The following is a 25560-nucleotide window of genomic DNA, read 5'->3' as shown; positions in this document are numbered from 1 at the left end:
AAGAGCAATAACTCCTAAAGGGGTCAACTGACCATTTCGGTCATGTTAACTTATATGTAGATCTTACTTTGCTGAACATTATTGCTATTTACAGTTTATCTCTATCTATAATAATATTCAAGATAATAACCAAAAACAGCAAAATTTCCTTGAAATTGCCAATTCAGGGGCAGCAACCCAACAACGGGTTGTCCGATTCACCTGAAAAATTCAGGACAGATAAATCTTTTTACCCGTCAGATCTGCTCTAAATGCTTTGGTTTTTGAGTTATAAGCCAAAAACTGCATTTTACCCCTATGTTCTATTTTTAGTTGTGGCGGCCATCTTGGGTGGTTGGCCGGGTCACGCCACACATTTTTTAAATTAGATACCCCAATGAAAGTTGTGTAGATTTGGAGCCAGACCAAGAGATTTTCAGTACACTGGTCCGGCTGGCCAGTGCACAAAAAAGCTTAAACTCGACCCCTGTTGTGAGAATAGGATAACTGTTTACACTATATCCTCTAACTGCTAGATAAGTTGGTATGTAAAAGTCCTGTTTTGTGAGGTCCTACAAAGCTACTTTTGCATCTAGGTACTATTTCTGTACTAGAAATTTGTAGTACTGGAAATCTACTTTTAATATTCAGTATTATTTTGATACTCTAAAATTACTGTTATATTTAGGTACCTGTATTTTACAGTACTTTATTTGTACTTGAAATTTAGGTACTACAGATATTTGGTTACTACAATTACATTTTCAGCATTTTGAAAGTTTTTCTATTTCAAATCTATTTAAGTTAAAGTTATGATGTTCAAACATGGAATATTGTATTATTTCTGTACCAAAATATTTAGTACAAATCAAGCACAGAAAGTACAGGTACCTAAATATTACAATAGTTTTAAAGTTAAGAAATAGTACTAAATATTAAAAGTAAATTTCCAGTACTGCATTTTTTTTAGTACAGAAATAGTACCTATGCAAAAGTAGCTGTGTATCCAAAAGTTTTTTTTTACAATATACCTAACAGTGAAAAAATTCGAATATTGCGAATATACATCCAAGCTGCTTCAAAAACCGAAAGATAATGTTTTCTTAAAGACATTTTCTACATCTTTAATCTTTAATCTTGGTGGATTCTAGTCTCATTGGCAATCATACATTTCTTTATTTGCTGTATTAGGTAAATCATTTTGAAAGTAACTACACATGCTTTTTTTTGTATCTTAATATAGTAAAACTTTATTCCATTAATCATGTTAATAAAGTTAAACTTTATTCTAAACGAAACCAGCCTAAGAAAAGTCCTCCAGATATACGATGTAAAATGTTTTCCCTTGTGACAGAATATATTTACAGCAAAATATATTAGTTTTGGCAAACAAACTTAATTTTTTTTGTTTCTATGGTGTGTGTATACTTTAGTGTACTTGCTGAACAAGGTAGGTTCAAACATTTAACACATACGGTGTGATAAAGCTGCTTTCTGTGCCTTCAGACCTCGTAGTTTAGTTGCAACAAAATCTTTCATGTCCCCAACAGATTCTAGGTCATGTCTTTGCTGGAAAAGAAAACAGCATAGTTCACTCTGTATTATCATCAATTGAAACTTATTTTGAATGGGCATTCTGGTACAGAAACATGTGCCACCAAAGAAAAATAGAGCCACTTTTAATAAATAAAGGAAAAAACATATGTTAAAACTTCTCCCAGTTTAAATGAAAATTTCTTGAATTGGACAATTTGGAAGTTTTACAATTCTGAAGAGTACAAAACTTTGTTCAATACACAATCTTTTTTTTATTTTGAAATTTTTTTTTTTTTTTTTTTTTATAATGGAAGGCCATGTCAGAGTTACATTTTCTTTGTAAGGGTGTTTTATGTTCAACTTTCCAAAGCATTTGATGATTTCTGTTCGTCTTTTCTTTCAGATTTAGTCTTTATCAATCATTTTGTTATCAATGCTTTAACAAAAAGGTCATGCATAATGTGTCTAGTGTCAATGTGCCTGCAAGTCAGAATATTGTGTTCAGTGTTATCCTGTTTACTGTTACCATGTTATCTGGTACTAACACTGACTCAGTCGGTAGACTAGTAAAATAAATTATTCATATGCACACCACATCAAAATGTTACCATTCAGAATGAGTTTTGCTGATTATCTGGTTGCCTTTTCCCTTAATTGTTTTTTGTATTTTTTTGTTTGTGTAATAAAATTTGGAAAAGTAGCAAAAATGTTCAAACTATACATGATATACCTCTCCAAAATCACACTCTACGAAAAAAAATTCAACCTACATTTCCTACACTATGTCATGGAACTGACAAATACTTACATCAAATTCAGTCTGTAAAGACTTGGCTTTAGAACTCAGATATTCAAATACATTAGAGAAATGTCTGTTTCTCACTTCATCAAAAATCTACAATACAGAAACAAAAATTGACAGTAACTTCTTTATCTTAAAATTGAAAATTATCTACCGAGTCAATTCTGTCATCATGATAGATAGACTAACAATTCACCTATACTTAGCATCAAAACTATAGACCTCTTTTAAAAAGGAGGAGAATAAAGTGCAATCTTATAAGGAATGATGTCATATTTTTGCTGCAGAAGATCATTGAAAGGGAAACAACTTACATTTTAAATTTTCATCAAATTTTTTATCATGCTTACATAACACTCCCTTTTTGAAGAACAAAATAAAATCATAGAAAAAATCATTGTTGTTTGAAAAAAAATAGAAAAAGAAAAATATAAATATACTAGAACACACCCGTTATATCGCGGGTCTGTGACTGAATTAAAGTATATAACTATGCGTTTTATCTGATAAAGTCATGCCGATTATAAGATGCAGTTTCTCTGCCTTAAAAGGCTTCTGTTTGAGCCCGTCGACCTGGAACTTATCAATTATTGGTAATATTAATTTTTTTATTTTTAAAAACAAAAGTGCCTGGAATGGATTATTTTTTAATCAACAGCATTGTCCTTTATTAGTTATAAATAAAGTTGAATGCTTTGATTCATGCTGGCCAACAACCTATACGCCTTAATTTAAGTCTAGATTTTTAGTATTCGTATTATCATCTTAGTAAGTCATACTATTTAAAATCCTACAATAGGGAACAATGTGACAATGGTTGAATTTAGTGGTGTCAACTCTGTGGTTATGACCCGTGTAAATATATAGCAAAATCCTCAATACACCGTATGGTGGCGCTCCTGCTAGATGGGGACCATTCAAATAAGGTAATATGTAACAGGTGAAAATACTGATTAAAATACTACAATAGGGAACAATGTGACAATGGCTGAATTAAGTATTGTCAACCCTGTGGTTATGATCCGTTTATATAGCAAAATCCTAAATACACCGTATGGTTGTGTGACTGTTAGATGCGGAATGTACAGATATGGTAATAGGAAACAGGTAAATATACTATTTGTATCAGTATCAGATTCGACACGGAACTTGTTAATTGTTGGCAATATTAATTATGTGGACAACAAAGGGTCTGGAGTGGTGTAATTTTTATTCAACACCAATGTCCCATATTAGCTACATATAAAGATGAATTCTCTGATTTGCCTTTTTTTCCTGATGATGGCTGACAAATTGTTATTTTAGTATTATAGATATAAATATATATGTAATAAGATCGACAAGGAGTTGTCTCCCATATACCTAGAACTATAAAGTTATGTAATTTCTCCAGGACACAGTGGCACCCAAATTAACATTAATAATGTCTATAATCAGGTTAATTAGAGTGAATATGCATTCATGTTATTTTTTTTAGTCTAAATGTACTTTAATCATTCTAATCATTTTCTGTGTTTTATTTTGTAATTCATTTGATTGTATTGCTCAAATTTTGTGCACCATGATTTGTTTATCTTATCTGCTTGGTTTTTTTTAATTCATATGCAGGCTTTACATTTTTGCTTCTGTTAGTAAGAGCATCAACAGTAAAATAACTAAAAGTTCAAAGATGCATGTTTTCTTCTTTCATTATTATCTTAATCTTCTACTTAATAACTCATTTTAAACTATACATTTTTTTCAATGAATTCAACATAAGCCAAAAAAAGGCATACTGAGTTTCACTGATGTTTATTTTTTAACAATCTTAATACCTGATCTTCACTGCTAAGTAGAAGTTTGGTACTCTGATCCTTTCCAGTTACATCTTTACCAAATTCTATATAACCTACAACATAAAAATGTTACTGCTATTAAATAATGCTTAAGGCATAAACAACTGAAACAAACTACTTACATAGCATTACAACTCTTCTATGAAAGCATGCAGAGCAAACCATTGATCATCTTGCTTGCTATGTTTGTTTGGATGTTTGTAAACAACAAGTAGGTTTATACTAGAATTTGTTTGGACAATAAACATTAACTTCAATTCATGTCAGTTTTTATTGTCCAATCAAATCCCAGTATGTATTGAAACTCCGCCTACCTATTGTTTGAAAACATCCAAGCAAACATAGCAAGCAAGTCGATCAAAGTTTGTTTTGCATGCTTTTGAAGAAGAGCTGTAATACAAGAATCTCCACTGCAGGATATTGCAGATCATACAAAATTATTCACTTTCTAGACCATGACTGATTTAGTGCTTGACACATTGTATAAATACTAGTCTGTTGTCAAAGAATTTACGTTGAGATCTATAAGTCTTTTAGTTTAATATTTTTGTGACATTGGGTTGCTATCTATTACAGTAATTGATGTTTACTTCAAATTTCTTAGTATTTACACTGTGAACATCAGACAACAAAATGCAAGAAATCTAAACACCAAAGCAATCTAAAATTGGTTTTATTTGCTGAAATAATAAGATTAATCTCAGATCAAATTTATTAGTTCATAGTGTATTAATTTACATTTTTTTATTTAAGCCTTCCGATTGATATTTTATCGAGTTGTCGTTTGTTTGTGTAATTTATACATGTTTCTCATGTTTTATATAAAGTAGACCGTTGGTTTTCCCGTTTGAATGTTTTACACTAATAATTTTTGGGCCCTTTAAAGCTTATTGTTCGGTGTGAGCCAAGGCTCTGTGTTGAAGGCCATACATTGACATATAATGATTTAGTACCAGCCCAGTAGTAAGCACTTTTGTGCTGACATGAATTATCATTGATATGGTTATATTATAAATTAACTGTTTACAAAATGTTGAATTTTTTAAATACTAAGGTTTTTCTACCTCAGGCATAGATAACCTTAGCTGTACACTATTTGGCAAATCTTTTAGGAATTTTAGTCCTTAATGCTCTTCAATTTCATACTTTATTTTGCCTTTTAGGCTTTTGGTGGATTCAAGCGTCACTGATGAGTCTTTTCATCTTTTGTGAATGAAACACGCGTCTGGCGTATATACAAAATTTAATCCTGGTATCTATGATGAGCTTATTTACTTTTATAAATTGTTATTTGGATGGAGAGTTGTCTCATTGGCACTCACGCCACATCTTCCTATATCTCATCTTTGTAATTGCAACTGGAAAACTTGAAAAAGAATTAAGAAATATTTGTTTAAATGAAATACAAAACTATAATTCATTGTGAACCCAATGAAAGTTTTCCACAGTGCCATCTCTCTCTTGACCAGGTCTTTAAACTTTTGTAAGTTCACCTGTCCTATTGAATAAATACAATGGCTATTTTTCTCTGCATAGTGTATTCAATGGGACCTTTAAATTTCTTTTAAGAGAAATCTATCACTCACTGACAAAGTTACATTAATTACTGCATGTGATGATATATATTTTCAATAATAATAATATGTTTTCAATCAGTTTAACATAAACAATTGATTCAATCATAAAAAGTTGATTTCTAACAAAAAGTTTTATCAATGTACCTATTGATTTTTTTTATTTTTTTTAGTTTACTTATAGAATACATTTAAAAAGATCTTAATTTGAACATCATAATTTTTATTTTAAGTTTTTATTCATGTAAAACACAAAAAAAAAAAATTTCAAAAGGAACAATGTTTAAAGTTTTGTCAGAAATAAACATTTATTAATGTTTGCATCACTGTTTTCAACCGATTAAAAATATATTATCAATATTGAATAAATACAAATTCACATGCAGTTTTCAGTAAAAAACATGTATTTTCCTCTGTTTAGAAGATTTTTTTACTCAGCTTTAATTAATCAATGAGTGATAGATTTCTCTTAGAAGAAATTATATATCAAATAAATATACTAGATTAGTCGTGGAGACTTATGACTGGTAAACAGAGTTTCTGCTGGCAGTTGCTATTTTCAAACCATTTTCGATAATAGAATGAATGAGAACTTCACAACATTCAACTTACCACAAGATATACCAAATGTATCATCTAGAAGACCTTCATATGTCAGCCGGGAACATAATGGTGTTACAAAATCTACATCTGTAGGAAAAAGTATACTGCATATAAACATAATATCATACAGAGGATCAAATACATTTCAGAATTTTGGTAAATTTAAAGATATCATCCATTAGACCTTTGAAATGTTTTAATCTGATTTAACAAATAGGAATTGAATAACAATGAATGGTGCATTTAGATCTTTACTGAGCTTAAGTTTCTTCTTTGAACAAACAAAGGACCAAAGACAATGGTAAATCTGCTTCTACCTATGTAACTATAAACATTTAGGGCAAAGCTCACAAAATCATAACCCTATCTTTCAAAGTCCATAACTTGCTATAGGAAACCCTAAAACTAATTTGTGTCAATAGAAGGTGCAAAACAGCATTTTATGATCATTCTGAGAGAAATTTGTTAAAGTTTGAATAAAGTTTAAAGGAGCTAGAAGTTAATACAACTGGTCCTATATAGTGCCATATGACAAAGTATCTTCCAAATCATTAAGATCCGGAAAATACACATGTAAAATAAGAGGGACACAATTTAAATCATGCAAGTCTGATTCTGTGAAAGTTACATAATTTAATTCTGTCAAGCCATTCATGAACATTAAAGGGAGCAAAAGTAAGATGTATGGAAATGCATTATACAAGATATGGCTGGTATTATTTGGCAATGGATTTTTTTGGGGCTACCATACTAGAAATTGTACAAAAATAAACATTCATAAGTTCATAACCCTGTCTTACATGAAAAAATGTACCCTTTTTTTACAGAGGCTAATTTCCTAAGAAAGATGAGTTATAATCAACTAATTTAAATAATGATTTTGTTAACTACTAGACAAAACAAAATTTTAATATTTGAGAATGGAAATTATATAACAGACACATTTATCATTATTCTTTAACAAATCACATATCTTGTGATCAAAGCTTAAATGAGTGATAAAAACCTCTGTCTATAAGAATGAGATTTCCTATATCACACTTGCTGTAGTCTGGTCCAGATAATTTTTCTCCAAGTATGTTTTTCATCAGATCATTCACCATCTATTGTAAAATATAATATAACAGTATTATAAAGATTTTATTGTAAATATTTCAAAGAGATTCCATTTTAATTTGATGCAATTGCAAGATAAAAAAAACAAATGTACAATTACATTGCAAAAAAATAGGCATCTTTTTCCATGAAAGGTTTCCCAATTTTGTTTCATTTTTTTGTAAGTAACAAAGAAACATAACAAATAATTATGTAACATATTTTCAATAATATACACTGTACCAACAAATACAGAATTTTCATTTGATTGACTACAGTGAAAGCACCTATTCACAAACTTTTTTTCTCACATTAATATAATTTGCTGTCATAAAAATGAGAAAAAAAATCACATATATATCCATATCAAGGTTAGAAAAAAATTTGGTTAATATTTAAATTGTGATGGTTTTCTAAATTACAAAGAACAAGTGACGCTGTGAGATATTGCTCATTGATGAAACCCCAGTCGAACTATTTATGTAAACAGCGAGTCTGTCACTTCATCCACTGAATTGTATAAATCATAAAAACAAATTTCGAAAAATCCTTATAATGTAGTTTCTGAGTAAAATGTGACAAATTTCAACTTGGCTATCATGTGTAAAATGATACAAGTGTTTTGTATACTATGGGGAAGTGGTTGAGTAATGAATCTGAAAACACATCAAAAGGTATAGCTAACTTATATAAACCCTGAAACAAGTTTCAAAAATCCTTGTCTTGATGTTCCTGAGAAAAATGTGACAATCATAGTTATGGGACGGATGGACAGACTGATGGATGGACTAATGGATGGACTGACGGATGGACAGACCGAGCTAACACGGTTTACCCCCACTTTTTTAAAGCGGAGTATAGATATACAGATGCACAACTGTACATGCTGTTAACAGACAGCAAATAAACATTATATATGCCTCCAAGAATAGGTAAAGGGGTAAAGGTTTTTTTATTTTCATGTCTAACCTTTGATCCCTTGCCAATACCATAAACATTAGGAATAATTCCACATAGAGCCTGGATGTTGATAAGTGATTTGGCTATTGTTTGTATCCAGGTATGGTCACTTTCCTGTAAAAAGAAACACAAAAATAATTTTATCAATATAATTCTAACAATTATCTCCCCTTTTACAATAAGCATTGATAAGAAAATAACAGTTAGCATGAAATTTGTCCCTTTTTCCACTTATATCTATAAACTAAAAAGCTAAATGTTCATATGCACGCTGACATATACTACTGGAAGATAAACAGTCATGCAAAACTTTTCTCAAGTAAAAATTGTGTATTTATAATATGTGAAACCAACCGATTTTAAGCTACGTTTTAAGATCTTATTAACCCTTTGAGTGCCAAGCTTTTTATCTGGTGAGTGCCAGATGATATTCAGAAGATTTGTTTATCAGAGTGGTATAGTGACGTCGTACGTAACAACCATTGTTTTACGTAACAGTATTGAAGGGCTTTTAATGCGCATTGCCTGCAACGTCGAAATTTATAGTTTTCATAGGGCATTCATCGCGAATAATTTTCAAATCCAAAACATGCATGCATTATTTCAATGTGTGGTTTATAATTGACTTTTTTACGTGTCCTCGTTTATTTTTTTAAAAGAAAAACAGGGGAAAGTATTGCAAAAAAAATACATTGTAAGTTTAAAGAAATGTGCCATTGCAAACTTAAGAAATATAGCAGGTAGTTGTATATCTGCGTTCTATTAGAAAAATTGATTTTTATATTTAATTAGCGGTCAAGTCTTTGTCAGATCCAGTATTCAAGTGTGTCATCAGCTGGCTCTTTACATGTAAAAATTCAATATCTTTATGGTCCGAGACCATTGATTTTCGTTGTTCTACAAATATAGTCCCTAGTGTTGACAGTGGGTTACTTGCCATTAATTTTTATAGCCCTTCCAAATTTATTTCTCCATGTTTAATACCTCAAATTGCAAGCAGGTGGGTCAAATTACACTGTAAAAAAATTTGGGTCCAGAATTTTTAAGGTTTGTAGTGATTTGGTCCAGCTGAAAAAGGTTTAAAATTAGCACTTCGGAAGCTGTCAAAAGATTTCAAGACACCCTAAACATAAAATTGTCCATATTTTGAGTAAGAGCCGATGCAGTTTTCTATAATTTGATATAATTTGTCCCAAAAATAGACAACACACTGTAAAAGTTTCTTTGAGAAAGCGCAGGTGGGATTTTTTTTAATTTTCATTTATGTTCTAAAAAGAAATGCACTACGAAATAATTGTGGTCTTGGACCATAATATAGTGATCTGTCTCTCGATACAAGGTATTCCGTAGCAGGCGTTCATGTATCAATACTTAAAATATATAAAATTAAATATCTTGAAAATATATTTACAAGTAGGCCTATTACAAGTATATATAACTATATTTTTTTGCCATTACGTTGTCTTTTATTTTCTTCTCACACTTTATTGTTTTTGGCTGTTAATGTTAAGAATAATTTATATTGCAAACAAAGCACTGTTAATTCAGCTGACTCCCTCAATTCCTGTTACTGAAAACTTCGACTTTTTCATTTAAAAGTGTGTTTGTATGTTGTTTATTTCAAGTTGACTTCGGTGCCAGTCGATACACATAGTCTGTGGACTATATTTCAGCACTCTGCAAAGCGACTCTTTTATCTTCAACCAGTGTATGATCTTTTACGGTGATGAGACACTTTTATCGTGGGCGTTAGATGGAAAAAGTCCATAAGCAATTTAACACCTTACATTTTTAATTTGTCTATAAAAAAATGTACTCACTCGATCAACATGATCAATGTGAAACCTATTATTATTTGTAACATACTTTAAAAATGTATAATAAATGGGACCCCCATCCTTAAAAAAACAAATTCCTGTAAACATCAGATGATGTATGTCATAAGGAAGTACAACATATAAGATTCGAAAAGAATAGGCAGGTCCTGCTTGAGATTTCGAAATCAATAGTTTATTCTATGAATAAGTTTCTTAATTTAATAATTAGACTTAATACTTATCATATAATTAAATGGGATAACACAAGCGGTGCCAATTTTTCTGCACCAGATGGCATCATGCAATGAATCATACTTGATTGTTTTCCTTGAGCAGAATGAAAAATAAGTCCACAATAAAATCTCTAGATTTGTGATAAAAGTTTGTAAAAGTTTCTGTCAGTTTATGGTCAAGTTGAAATCCTCTATTAGAAAATTTTACGGACGCCATCACGAGTTAGTTCACCATTACGGAATAGCCGTTCCACAGATGCTATCGGATATCTTCCTAATGTCGTAACTAAACCCGTTCCCTTTCCATGAATTTCAAATTGACCTACCGAATTAGACTATTTACCGGGTTTGTAAAAACATGAGCAAACACGAGTGCCACATGTGAAGCAGGATCTGCTCATCCTTCCGGAGCACTTGAGATCACACCAGTTTTTGGTGGGGTATATGTGTTGCTAAGTCTCTAGTTTATAATGTTGTTTCTTGTGTACTTCTGTTTGTCTTTATTCCTTTTTTTTTAGCCATGGAGTTGTCAGTTTATTTTCGTGAGGAAATACGAAAACTAAAAAAAAAACTACTGCGGTTACTGCAGGAAAAACTGTAGTATTATACCGGTTTATTTTTATAATTTCAAAAAGATTTTTATTTCATTGTGGATTCAACATCTGCCTGTTTCTTGTGTTGTTGGACTTGTTCTGTCGTGAAAACGCCGATCAACGGGGTGTGGCCGGCCATCTTGATTACGCTGTCAGAACATTAAGACCTCATCGCCTTTGTGATGCCGTTAACGAAACAGAGAAAAAAACAAAGCCGATAAATCGGCTCTCGGCACTTACGGAGGAAACTCTAAAAGCCGATATATTGGCTTCTGGCATAGTAAGGGTTAATTGAAAAGTCAAGTTTGCAGAATTTTAAGTGTATCAAAAAACAAACAATTTTCAAGTAAAACATGAATTTCATCAGCAACCAATCACTGATATAGTCAAATAATTTAATTTCGTCTGACTGTGACATCATCAACGTTTTTTCAGGATCTACACCATTTTAAAATAGATTTTAGAATTAATTTATAAGAAATGACTATAATATTTTTCATTTCTATTCAAAATAACATAAAAAATGTGGTGCACACTTTAAATAATCTCGCTATGTGCATTATTCACTGTGCACCAAATTTTTGTTATTATTTCTTCATAATAAAATCATCACTATATTGTTCATTCTTTTATAATTTTTGAAAGTATTCTTGCCATTCAGATGGATTGATACTTAACAAAACCATATACTAAAAAAAGTTAAAAAAAATCTTTAACTATTAAATTTAAAGAAAGCTGGTTAGCTAGTTTAGAAAGCAATACAGTGAAGTGTATCAATATACAATCTGGCAATAAATTAAGAACTTACAGAAAATTTAACAATGAATTCACAAAAAGACTGGCAAATAATTACAAGATCTAGAACTAGCTGTCATGATCTTGAAATCGAAAGAGAGAGGTATATTGGAATTAAAGCTGAAGACAGAAAGTATAGGCTACATGTATGTAAGAACACAGTTTAAAATTAACTACATTCTCTTTTAAAATGTCCTGTTCTAAATGATACTAGATCTCAAAATCTGTCTAATTTAAATTCTAAAATTTTTTAAGATTATCAGATGAAATGAAATTTGTTTGGAATCTTTCATCTGAAGATTGTTTATTACTTCAAACTTATTTAATTTATTAAACTTATTTTTTGAAAATCATAAGGAAATCATAGAAAATATCATTGTTGTTTGAAAAAAAAATAGAAGAAAATATATAGATATATATGTAATAAAATCTACCAGGAGTTGTCTCCCATTGACCTAGAACTATTAAGATTATGTAATTTCTCCAGGTCAGTGGCACCCATAATAACTACGGTATGTTTTTTCAATAACTTGGTTTATATCAGGTTACTTAGTGGGAATGTGTATTCATGGTTTTTTTTTAGTCTAAATGTACTTTAATCATTCTAATCATTCTAATCATTTTCCGTACTTTAAAATTCATTTGATTGTATAGCTCAAATTTTGGGCACCATAATTGGATAATAAAATCATTTTATCTTATCTTTCTCATGAAAAATTAAATAATTAAAATAGTAATAAATTAAATACAAACCAGATAAAATGACCTAAATAACTGAGGTAACTCTAATGACAGTATATCTCTGTCTAGTGGTATCAGATCCATCTGTAACTCATGTATCGTTATATATCCCATAACACCCTCATGTTCAAGGATCATCTCACATACATCACTGGGGTAAAGCTGATGACCGTAACTGCATTCACGGTCATCCCAAGATGTCGGATGAAAAATTAGGTCAGTATTTGTATTGTCTGTTGAAGTGTTTCTAAAGCATTTTCTTTACAAAGCATACATTGGTACGATGTAAATGTATAAAAGAATCACACGGAAATCACATATTACTACCGAGAAATGTGTATGAAACAGGAAATTGGATTTGAAAAAATCGCTAAGATGACCGTAAATCGTAAGTAAAATATTTTCAAGATGACCGTAACATAAAACAAGGATGACCGTGATTGGTAAAAAGAGGACCGTAATTTGTAAAGGATGACCGTAATTTATAAAGGATGACCATCGATTCTAACAGATATCCGTATTTGTATTACCTTTTTGTATCAAACAATCAATTGTGTTGGTATAAAAACGTATTTATAAGACTGCATTATCCTATAGGTAGAAGAAAATAAGACTTGCTTCAAATACATAGTTCACCAACTGTATTAAATCGTATCCGAAGGAAAGAGGATTCTTGCTAGCTTTGAACATGAGCTATCTTGTAGACAATGTGCTTACTATGTAAACATTTTAACCTGTCTGTAACTTATAACCCAGAGAAACAGGTGCATATATGTTGCACCTGCTTTGCACGATAGTGTTGCATATATATTATTGGAGGACATCTGTAAAAAAATCTTAATTATACAAGTGAAAACCAAATTATAAATTTAGAAGAACTAACTATAGCATTCAAAAGATGTTCCTCTAATTTTAAAGTCAGTGGCGATTATGTCTAAGAAGGCTGTCCAACGGAATTAAAAATGAACTTTATTAGGTCGTTAGTTTTCTCGTTTGAATTTATTTTACATTGTTATTTAGGGGGCCTTTTATACTGACTATGCGGTATGTACTGTGCTCATTGTTGAAGACCGTCCGGTGACCTATAGTTGTTGATTTTTGTGTCATTTTGGTCTCCAGTGGAGAATTGCCTAATTGGCAATTATACCACATCTTTTTTATATTTATGAACTATTGCCAAATATTGAAGCAAAACAAAAAGATACTAAGACTTCATTTCCGTATTGAAATCCTTATCTAATGGAATATTTACTGAACATATTGCTTTTCATTTGTTACGGAATGTTTAATCTCAGTCAAACCAACTGGATGCCGAATAAATTTTGCAGTTTCATCGGATCCGGTGTTATCAATGGACTGTTTGTATATTTCAAGGCAGATGTTAAGATTTTAATCTGATTCCGCTGGATAATCTTATGCTTAATTAATTTATTTTTTTTCTTCAACTTTTCGTCGCATCGCTTTCAATTTATATTATATTCTTCCCTACACAGTTTGGAGTTATACAAGGGGATAACATAAGTCCTAACCTGTTTAAGATTTTCATCAATGATCTTCCCAACTATTTGGAAAAATCTCTAGACCATGTAAATATTAATAGGTATATTATCTCTAAATCCTTAAAAACTAGTACTGAATGCATGTTTTTGAGCATGCTATTAAGCCTATTCCTCTATATGGAAGTGAAATTTGGAGCTCATTCAATCCCTTGATAGCAAAATTTAGATATGGAAACCAACTAATTTGCATGGATAAAATGTATCCAAATTTAACTTGTGAAAAGCTACACAGTAAATTTTGTAAATTCATTCTGGTCGGCACAAATAAAAACACAAATTGTGCAGCTTTATTATTTTAACTTGGTCGGTTTCCACTGTACTTTTAATTAGTGAGGTCTGTTTTGAATTATTGGCTTAGACTAAAAAATAAGAATAATTTCCTTTATTACAAGATGCATACCAGCATTCAAATCTCTATATTCTCAGTATAAATCGTTATGGTATAGTTTTCTCCAACACATTTTAAAAACTCTTCCTCGTTTTGCAAATCTAAATGATGGGGAAAATATTTCAAATAATACCATCAGGAAAATATTGAAAGAGATGTGCATACAAATTTTGAAAGGATCAACTGACCAAGAAATCAGAAGGAGAACTCCGCACTTATGTGACATTTAAGGATAAATATGGTTTCGAAAAGTATCTATATAAATATCATAACAAAATTTTAGCGTAGGAGATCATTAACAAAATTGGGGGTGTCATCTCACCATTTGCAGATTTAAATAGAACGATACCAGGGTACTTCTCCAAACCTTAGACCGTATGTCAGCAATGTAACTCTGGTAATATTGAAAATGAAGTTCATTTTCTCTTTTATTGCACAAAATATAACGAAGACAGACACTATTTATATCACATCTGAATCATGTTCCAATTTCATAAACTTAAATTCCCAAGAGAAATTGCTACGGCTGCTGTCTTGTGAGAACTCAACTGTATGAAAAGAGTTGTGTATATTCCTGGTTATACACTGCAAATAGCAGATTTATATTCCATGTTTCGCAAAATTAGTTATTGTTGTTTTTAAGTGACAGGATTCAGTTTCTCTATTTCTTTTTGTTCATTTGCTTCTGACACGAGGAGGATTGCCGTTATTGCCTATCGCTCGCAATCAACAGTATATTCTACAGCACCGTCCCTTGAATTGGTGTCTCTAGTCCTAGTATACAGATGAACACATGTATTTTAATTTTCTATTATAATATCTGTCACGTTATATAATTTTCAATGTTTGTTGCATATACTTTCATTATTGGTTATTGTATAAATGCCCGCTTTGGGACCCTGATTGATTTGTATTCAAAATTTAACGTTGTTATCAATAAATAATTTAATTTTGGATGTAACGCGTCTTCTGATTGGCTGACGTTATTTTGTTATGAGCCCATAGACATAAGTAAGTCATGTGACCGTGACGTCATCAACGTTTTTCCATGGTTTTCTATGGTTTAAAATGGAATTTAGAATTACATTATAAGAAATGTCTGTAATTTTTTTTCTGTCTATTCGAAATAACATAAAAAATGTGATGCACACTGTTAAATAACCCGCTACGCGCATTATTCAGTGTGCACCAATTTTTGTTATGTTATTTCTTCATAGACAGAAAAAATATTACAGTCATTCCTTAAATATTTAATTATTTACGAGAAACATGCAATTTACTATCATTGTCATAAACTCTAAATACGGCAAATAGTTGAAAAGAAACTGATAAATTAAACATATTTATAACCTCTAAACGAACTCCTATTGAGACAAACTCGACAAAAAGTTATGAATACAAATATGAATATTTCTTAGAATTGACGATCATCCTTTAAAAGTTACGGTCATCCTTAACAATTTACGGTCATCTTTTAACCCATTACGGTCAGCCTTGTTATGAATCGCTAATCCTGTTACGGTCATCTCGATTACGATTTACGGTCATCCTAGCGATTTTTTCAAATCCAAATTCCCGTTTTATACACGTTCCTCGGTAGAGATTTGTGACTTCCGTGTGAATCTTTTATGAATTTACATCGTATCAAAGTATGCTTTGTAAAGAAAATGACGTAGAAACACCTTAACAGACAATAAAAATACTGACCTAATTTTTCATCCGACATCTTGGGATGACCGTGAATGCAGTTACGGTCATCAGCTTTACCCCAGTGATACATGTAACTGAAATATAAACATATCATAGATAATTTATTGTCTTATCTTTTACAATACATGTAAATGTCAACTACTTTTCAAATTAATAAAGTTTGTGATTTTTTTCAATATTGCACTAAGAACAGAAAAAATGCGTGAAAAAGTGTTGATTTGTTTATTGACCGAGGTGATAAATTCATTCTTGGATTGCTATTTCATCAATTTAAAATACATGACAGAATGAGCTGATTCTTCATACAGTTGATAAAAATCCATATGTTCACCTACTGCAAATATTTATAGGTTTCATAAAGAGTGATATCAACTTGACTTCAATATAATACTTAACTAGCCTTCATCAAGTTTATTATTACCATTTCAATTAAATTACTGGTAAATTACTGGTATGAGAGTTTATATCAAGCAATATCCAATTTTCACAAGTTCTTGAACCTATTTTTCTTATGGTCAACACTCTCAATGTGTAAAATTAAAAAAATTATGAAATACTGATCTTGTAATTGGCACATTTACTTTTCTACATTGGTTAGAGGTATAGGGGGAGGGTTGAGATCTCACAAACATGTTTAACCCCGCCGCATTTTTGCGCCTGTCCAAAGTCAGGAGCCTCTGGCCTTTGTTAGTCTTGTATTATTTTATTATCACTGGACTAGTATATATTTGTTATAGGGCCAGCTGAAGGACACCTCTGGGTGCGGGAATTTCTCGCTAGATTGAAGACCTGTTGGTGACCTTCTGCTGTTGTTTTTTATTTGGTCGGGTTGTTGTCCCTTTGATAATATCCCATTTCCATTCTCAATTTTACATTACATTATGACATCATATGTCATTTCATTAGCTGGGAATACGCAGCTCTTAATGTTCTTTTGATGATTTTGATATTTACGGACCATAGATGCAAATACATGTATGTAGCTCTTAAGGTCCTTTTGATTGTTGACTTTTTTGTATCACACTAGTACTCAATGAAGAGTGAGAAAAGAAATATCTAAGCATGCAAGAAATAGATAACAGGCTACAACCATAGGAGAATTTAAGTAAATATGTATCTTGACCTCTAGATGTCTTCAGTTAGTTTTCTGTGACATCCCCATGTCTGATTTACATATATACCAACATTTCCTTTTATTCATAAATATTTTTATGGAGGGTCTAATCTGACGAAGTCATTTTGAATAAAGACTTTTATGGATCCATCAAATGGAAGAAATTCAAAACTGACCCTCCTTGGCACCATAATAATTCTATATTCTCTTTTGATATTGTTGCTTCTATCTGAGTTGACATGGTCAGCTATAACCTTCATGGTGGTCATTTGTGGCCGTACTAAATACACCCTCCTGTAAAAAATAATATATTCTACATCAATGAGTAAGCTACTTACAAGATACTGTGGGTTCATTATTAATCGATAGAAACCAATTTTCGTGGATTTCTTGGGTATAGGTGAACAGCGAAATTCAATTTTCAATAAATGGCAAATTTCTGACATGCATGTATGCAGACTGTTTGTTGCAAAGAACAAGTAAATTCAGGTACCGCATGTATGCAGACTGTTTGTTGCAAAGAACAAGTAAATTCAGGTTCTGTAAATGATAGCAGTCACAAGTATTAAAATGCACTATTGTTTACCTGTCCTGTCACAGACTTTTCAATAGACTCGAAGTATTCAAGGGAGAGACAAAGTTTCCTTCTTTCTACTCCTAAGTTATAATATTTCTACTTTCACTAATTTAAATCTTGCTTGTGCAAAATAAAAGAAGAAACTAGGAATTCTTGTGAAATGGCATGTTTTGTTTCACTTTGAAATGAAAAATTTAACAGCACTTCAGGATATACATGATATACATACTGTTCACATCCATGTATTGACTTCTGTTTTGGGTCTAGCTTGAACATTTTATCTACATGTCTTTGCTGAAATCAGAAATAAGTGAATATTATAGCCAATTATATAGACAATAACTGTATAGTGTATTTAAATATCAGCTAAATTTGTACCAGGTTAAGAAACAGGTGGCGAAACATGTGTCTGGCGTATTAAGTTATAATCTTGGTACCTTTAATAACTATATTTATCCTGCAATTGGGTGTCCTACTATACAGATACAGCCCTACAGATATTGCTATGATGTATCTGTATACTATACAGATATCACTTTAAAGCTCTGCCCACTGCCGGACTGAGTATTGTTTGAACCTGTGTGACATCAGAATGTGTATTCCAGATGCATTCCAATGATGATGACAATTGTCAATTTCAAAACTCGAATGTGTATGCATGATTGCGTTACAAAATCAAACCATGTCAATTTCACATGCATGTTTAGTTAATGTCAAGTCTGAAGCATAGGTCAACTTGTACACTTCTGTTTCAAATTTGACAATGTTTTTTTTATTTGGTTTTACTGTTGAAATTAGTTGTTATGTTAAAATAGATAATTATTCACCTTGAGCTATGTATTATTGTTGACCATGCATGATTCTTTTTTGTGAACCCGTCTTCAGCATAATGTGTGATTTTGATATTACTATGCCAACCTCAAGAGATTACAAATCAAATATATGCTAAATATGTTACTTTTTTGGGTCTTTCAAAAACACAAACAATATACAGAATTAATTGCAGGATAAAGACAATAACTGTTTAGTGTCTTTTATAAATATCAGCTCGTCTCGAAACAGGTGTAGTAGCTCGTTAAAAGCTCAAATACACCTTGTTTCCTAGCCTCGTACAAATGCAGCTGATAATTACATGTAAAGAACCTAACAGTTATTGTCTATATAACATAAAAAGGGGACAAATTAATCATGATCATAGTACATTTCTTTGCTGAAATCATAAAAGTGTAAATATCATTCCATGAAATGTATGTACATATAGTGGACCAATTACTTATACTTTGGATTCATCAATATTTATTGAATACCAATTTTTGTGGATTCTATGGGTACAGATGAATCACATTTTAAAGATTATAAACTAGAGGCTCTTAAGAGCCTGTGTCGCTCACCTTGGTGTATGTGCATATTAAACAAAGGAAACAGATGGATTCGTGACAAAATTGTGTGATGGTGATTTGTTTGTAGATTATACTTTCCTGATCATTACTGCCACTTACAATTTTCTCTATCTGTAATTAACTTGGCCCTTTAGTTGATGAGGAAAATATTTTGTAAAATGTTATTAAAATTTACCCAAATTCATGAAAATTGTAAAAAAATGACTATAAAGGGCAATTACTCCTTAAGAGGTCAACTGACCATCTTGGTCATGTTGACTTATTTGTAGATCTAAATTTGCTGAACATCATTGCTGTTTACAGTTTATCTCTATCTATAAAAGTATTCAAGATAATGATCAAAAACAGATAAATTTCTTTAAAAATTACCAATGGGGGGGGGGGGGGGGGAAGCAACCCAACAAACAGTTGTCCAATTCATCTGAAAATTTCAGGGCAGATAGAAATTGTTGACTTATTTGTAAATCTTACTTTGCTGAACATTATTGCTGTTTACAGTTTATCTCTATCTTTAATTATATTCAAGATAATAAGCGAAAATGGACAAAATTTCCTTGTAATTACCAATTCAGGGGCAGTAACCCAATAACGGATTTTCTGATTCATCTGGAAATATCAGGGCAGATAGATCTTGGCCTAATGAACAATTTAATCCTGTCAAATTTGCTTAAAATGCTTTGGTTTTTGAGTTATTAGCCAAAAACTGCATTTTACCCCTACATCCAGTTTTAGCAATGGTGGCCATCTTGGTTGGTTGGCCGGGTCACGCCACACACTTTTCAAACTAGATAACCCAAAGATGACTGTGGCCAAGTTTTGATTAATTTGGCCCAGCAGTTTCAGAGGAGAAGATTTTTGTCAAAGATTTCAAAAATTAGGAAAAAATGGTTAAAAATTGACTTTAAAGGTCAATAACTCCTAAAGGGGTCAACTGACCCGTTTTGGTCATGTTAACTTACTTGTAAATCTTACTTTGCTGAACATTATTGCTGTGTACAGTTTATCTCTATCTATAATTATATTCAAGATAATAAGCGAAAACGGACAAAATTTCCTTAAAATTGCCAATTCAGGGGCAGTAACCCAATAACAGGTTGTCCGATTCATCTGAAAATTTTAGAGCAGAGAGATCTTGGCTTTATAACCAATTATACCTCATGTCAGATTTGCTCTAAATGCTTTGGATTTTGAGTTATAAGCCAAAAACTGCATTTTACCCCTATGTTCTATTTTTAGCCATGGCAGCCATCTTGGTTGGTTTGACGGGTCACGCCACACATATTTTAAACTAGATACCCCAATGATGATTGTGTCCAATTTTGGATTAATTTGGCCCAGTAGTTTTGGAGGAGAAGATTTTGGTAAAAGTTAATGAAGACGGACGACGCCGGACGCCAAGTGATGAGAAAAGCTCACTTGGCCCTTTGGGCCAGGTGAGCTAAAAAAGTAACTTGCTATAGCTTTGTATGAGGACTGGGGAATATGGTCAGGAGCCTATAATTCAGTAGTTGTCAATTGTTTAAGTGATACATTTTTGTTTTTGTTCCATTTTTTATATAAATAAGGCAGTGAGTTTTCTCGTTTGAATTGTTTTACATTGTCATTTCAGGGCCTTTTATAGCTGACTTTGTGGTATGGGCTTTGCTCATTGATGAAGGCTGTACGGTAACCTACATTTGTTTATTTCTGTGTCAATTTGGTCACTTTGGGAGAGTTGTCTCAATGTCAATCATACCACATTTTCCTTTTTATATATAGTTTCGAGAATAATATATCCATTATAATAATACCTTAAGCATTGTAGCTCCAGCCACTCTGTCTAATGGTTTCATAAGCTCTGTATCCAGTACTAAATCTTTCTTTCCTTTGAACTGTTCAAAAGGTAATAATTCTATTTATAATTTCTTTTCACCAAGTAAACATCTATACATATTGAAATAATTAAAATATGAAATTGAATGTAAATTAACATCTTAGAGATACATTTTTGTAATCATTATTGTTTTCATTTATACCTAAAAATGTGAATATTTAAAAGGTGTAGGTCCGGTAAGGGACGGTTTGGGCCACAAATTTCAGGTTCATCTACATAAGTTTTTGGACACTTTTTAAACACATAAGTATCTATTTGAATTGTTTCGATTAGTATGTGTGAAGATTTTAACTGATTTAGTCATTTAAAACGCTCTGATTCAAGCTTAAATATGAAAAATCTATCAAATATGCCAACAAACATCCCTTTTCAGATGGTTTTTGTCCAAAATGAAAGTGGCCGCATCCGTGTTCATCCTCAACCTTTATACATGTTTTGTATTATCATCAAATACAACTTACGTTTCAATATTATGAATGAACATGAATGCGGCCATTTTCATTTTAGACGGAAACTAAAGTTTTGAAGATTTCAGTAATTTAGCATGACTTAATGATGCTAGTATGTGATATTTGTGCATTGTATTGTCTAAAACAGTTCATATTTATGTAGCAGAAGCATTTTACTTTCCAAAACATAGCTTAAAGATAACATTTTCACAATTTTGTAAAACTCCTATATTTTGGGGCCAAAAAGGGGTCTTACTGAACCTACTCCTTTGGGAAAGCTTCAATCTATGTTTAACAGGCAAAGGAATGACTTATATTTTTTCTTAAAATTTTAATATGAATATAAGGTGTTGTTTTAAACATACTATGTTTGAGGGTATTGCCATCAAGGCAAGCAAATAAGAACTTTTATTGGTTTTCAACTAGCTGTCAGTATCTGTGAGTGCTCTCAGATCAGTACTTAGAGTCAATTTAATGTTGGGATATACAAGTACCTGACTACGTCCATTCTGTGTTTTTGCAATATATATTTCTATTTGTATCCTGCATGATCAATCAGATGATTGGAGCCTTTTTCAACTGATTTTATAGTTCATATGTTGTACTTGTTCACCACTGTCCAAAGTTAAGGGAGGATTGGGATCCTGCTAACTTGTTAAACCCTGCCACATTCTGTATGTATGTGTCTGTCCCAAGTCAGGAGTCTGCAATTCAGTGGTTGTCCTTTGTTGATAAGTAACATATCATGCATATATTTGTTTTTCATTCATTTTTTTTTCTTCATTTTCTTAGACTATAACAAAACATCCCCTTATCTATCAGTCTTTGTCCAATAATTTTGTGATGCCCCTCATTTGGAGATATTCTCAACCTGCTACATGTACATGCCTCCGGGTGCGGGAATTTCTCGATTCATTGAAGACCTGTTGGTGACCTTCTGCTGTTGTTTTTTTATTTAGTCGGGTTGTTGTCTCTTTGACACATTCCCCATTTCCATTCTCAATTTTATGTTGTCAACAAAGTTTCATGCCCAACATGGATTTCCAAGTTATCTAGTTTATCAAGTTAAACAGTGTGAATGCTGAGTTTCAAGTTTTTTCTAATTAGCATTCAACAGGAAATCAGATAAGACACTAAAGATGTCTGTGACAACTTTAATACTTTTTTAGCTCACCTGACCTGAAAGGTCAAGTGAGCTTTTCTCATCACTTGGCGTCCGTCGTCCTGCATCCGTCGTCCGTAAACTTTTACAAAAATCTTCTACTCTGAAACTACTGGGCCAAATTTTACCAAACTTGGCCACAATCATCCTTGGGGTATCTAGTTTAAAAAATGTGTCCGGTGACCTGGCCATCCAACCAAGATGGCTGCCATGGCTAAAAATAGAACACAGGGGTAAAATGTATATTTTGGCTTATATCTTTGAAACCAAAACATTTAGAGCAAATCTGACATGGGGGTAAAATTGTCAATCAGGTCAAGATCTATCTGCCCTAGAATTTTCAGATGAATCGGACAACCCGTTGTAAGGTTGCTGCCCCTGAATTGGTTATTTTAAGGAAATTTTGCAGTTTTTGGTTATTATCTTGAATACTATTATAGATAGAGATAAACTGTAAACAGCAATAATGTTCAGCAAAGTAAAACCTACAAATAAGTCAACATGACCAAAATTGTCAGTCTGACCCCATGTCAGATTTGCTCTAAATGCTTTGGTTTTTGAGTTATAAGCCAAAAACTGCATTTTTTACCCCTATGTTCTATTTTTAGCCGTGGCGGCCATCTTGGTTGGTTGACCGTGTCACGCCACACATTTTTTAAACTAGATACCCCAATGATGATTGTGGCCAAGTTTGGTTTGATTTGGTCCAGTAGTTTCAGAGGAGAAGATTTTTGTAAAACACATCCTAGTATTTTAAAAATTAAATCTCACATACAACATGATAAACCTTTTGATTTAAACCTATACATGGTGACACAGTAAACAAACTTGTGAAAAAGATCAATATAAAAAAAGCTACTGGCGTAGATCAAATATCATCTAAACTACTACGAGCTGATGCACCAGTACTCAACAAACACATAACCACATCAATAAATAACACCATAGAATCCAGTGAGTTTCCCCAACAGACTCAAAGAAGCTCAGGTTGTACCATTACATAAAAAGAATGATCCACTGGATAAAAAGAACTATAGACCTGTGAGCATTTTACCAACAATTTCAAAAGTTTATGAAATGGTTATGTCTGACCAGTTAACTGAATTTTTTGAGAATATATTTCATGCTTTTTTATGTGCATTCAGAAAAGGTCATGGATGTCAGACAACTTATCTGAGACTCCTTGAAGATTGGAAAACAGCTTTGGATAATAATATGTATGTGGCAGCTATTCTTATGGATCTTTCGAAAGCTTTTGACTGTTTACCTCATGATATTCTTTTAAGTAAATTATCTGCCTACGGTCTTTCTTCTAAATCAGTGAAATTACTTCAAAATTATCTTACAGATCGTAGGCAACAAATCAAACTTCAGGGAGTACTCAGCAGTTGGGCTGACATCCAGAAAGGGGTACCCCAAGGCTCAATTCTGGGGCCCCTATTATTTAATATTTTTATAAACGACATAGTTTATTTTATTGAACATGGTACAAATAAAACATTTGCAAAAAAGCCTGTTTTTAATATACAGTCAGCAAAAATATCCTGTGATGAGATTGTCAAACTTTTGGGTATTAATATTGACTATCAACTTAATTTTAATCACCACATTAAAAATATTTGTCGTAAAGCATCCCAACAACTGAATGTTTTAAAGCGCATTGGCTGCTACCTTACTAAATTGAATAAACTGACAATTTTCCACACATTTATTTTATCTAATTTTAATTTTTGTCCTTTGGCATGGCATTTTTGCAACAAAAACACCACCAAATTGGAAAAAAATCAGGAAAGGGCTTTACGATTTATAAATGAAGACTATGTTAGTTCATATGATGAACTACTTTTACGAGCAAAGGTTCCATCACTGAAAATAAGACGTATGCGTAACATGGCTATTGAGTGTTTTAAAATTTTATATAAATTGTCACCACCATGCTTACATGATTTAGTTGTATTGAAAGACTGTAAATATAATTTTAGATATTCTAATATAGTAGATATACCTAGGGTCCGAACAACAACCTATGGTAAGAACTCTTTTAAATACACAGCTGCTGTTTTATGGAATGATCTACCTGATGATTTTAGAAAAATTGCTAATTTTAGTCAGTTCAAAAATATTTTAAAGTCATGGAATGGAAATGACTGTAAGTGCACAGTTTGTGCAGACTTTTAGTTTATATATAATGCAAATTTATTTTACCATCTAGATCATATCCCATTTTTTCAATTTTTATGCTATGCATTTTTACCAGCTTTTATGCCTAGTTTACACTTATATGCTTTTAGCCTTAAAACCTAGTTTATGCTTATATTCTGCTTTTAGTGCTTCATTTTTATGCTGTGATATTTATTGCATGTGTACTATATTATGTATTGTATTGTAATGAATGTTGTACTGTTATATAATGTCTCATATGTCGGTTAAAAGCTCATTAGAGCTTACGTTTGTCTATGTTTTATATACCATGCCGACTCTAAATAAAGCTTATTTATTTATTTATTTAAAACAGAGCTCTCTGAACTCCAAATCCACAAAATCATTTTAATAGGGCCAAAAAGTATAAATTATATCCTAAATTCACTCCAGATTTGTTATGATTTTTCGTTTTCAATGCCATAATACTTGTGGTACAATGTATCTAATTAACACTTTTAAATCTGATATTTCGTACAGAATCAAGCAGGGATGCAAGGTCATTTCGAACCATATCTCGTATTCTTTGAACATTTGGAAAATTTGTTGTTGATCCAGCCATTTTC

The 25560-nt window shown here is 31.8% G+C and overlaps 1 protein-coding gene across 1 annotated transcript; it reads right to left on the bottom strand.

The window, feature by feature from the left end:
* Positions 1-1443: 1443 nt before the first annotated feature.
* LOC134716612 (vacuolar protein sorting-associated protein 33B-like) lies at positions 1444-25560 on the bottom strand. The gene is made up of 11 exons (XM_063579621.1): positions 25473-25560; positions 21102-21182; positions 18141-18205; positions 17511-17628; positions 12576-12725; positions 8394-8498; positions 7336-7432; positions 6339-6416; positions 4132-4205; positions 2324-2410; positions 1444-1548 (listed from the first exon to the last, which is right to left on the bottom strand). Exons 1-11 carry the CDS (start codon positions 25554-25556, stop codon positions 1444-1446), a joined length of 1044 nt encoding a protein of 347 aa, XP_063435691.1. The 5' UTR covers positions 25557-25560.

Source organism: Mytilus trossulus, chromosome 4, assembly GCF_036588685.1.
Source record: "Mytilus trossulus isolate FHL-02 chromosome 4, PNRI_Mtr1.1.1.hap1, whole genome shotgun sequence".
In the NCBI taxonomy this organism is placed as follows: Eukaryota; Metazoa; Mollusca; class Bivalvia; order Mytilida; family Mytilidae; genus Mytilus; species Mytilus trossulus.
The sequence above is the reverse complement of the archived record's forward strand: the minus strand, read 5'-3'. Positions and strand labels throughout refer to the sequence as shown.

Excerpts from the sequence above, each read along its gene's own strand:
- LOC134716612 (XM_063579621.1), bottom strand. The coding sequence starts at position 25,556 with ATGGCTGGATCAACAACAAATTTTCCAAATGTTCAAAGAATACGAGAT. Across the intron at positions 12,726-17,510 it reads TTATTATGGTGCCAAGGAGG|CTTTACCCCAGTGATGTATG; the intron begins GTCAGTTTTGAA and ends TACGGTCATCAG. Across the intron at positions 1,549-2,323 it reads CTTTACAGACTGAATTTGAT|CAAAGACATGACCTAGAATC; the intron begins GTAAGTATTTGT and ends TTTCTTTTCCAG.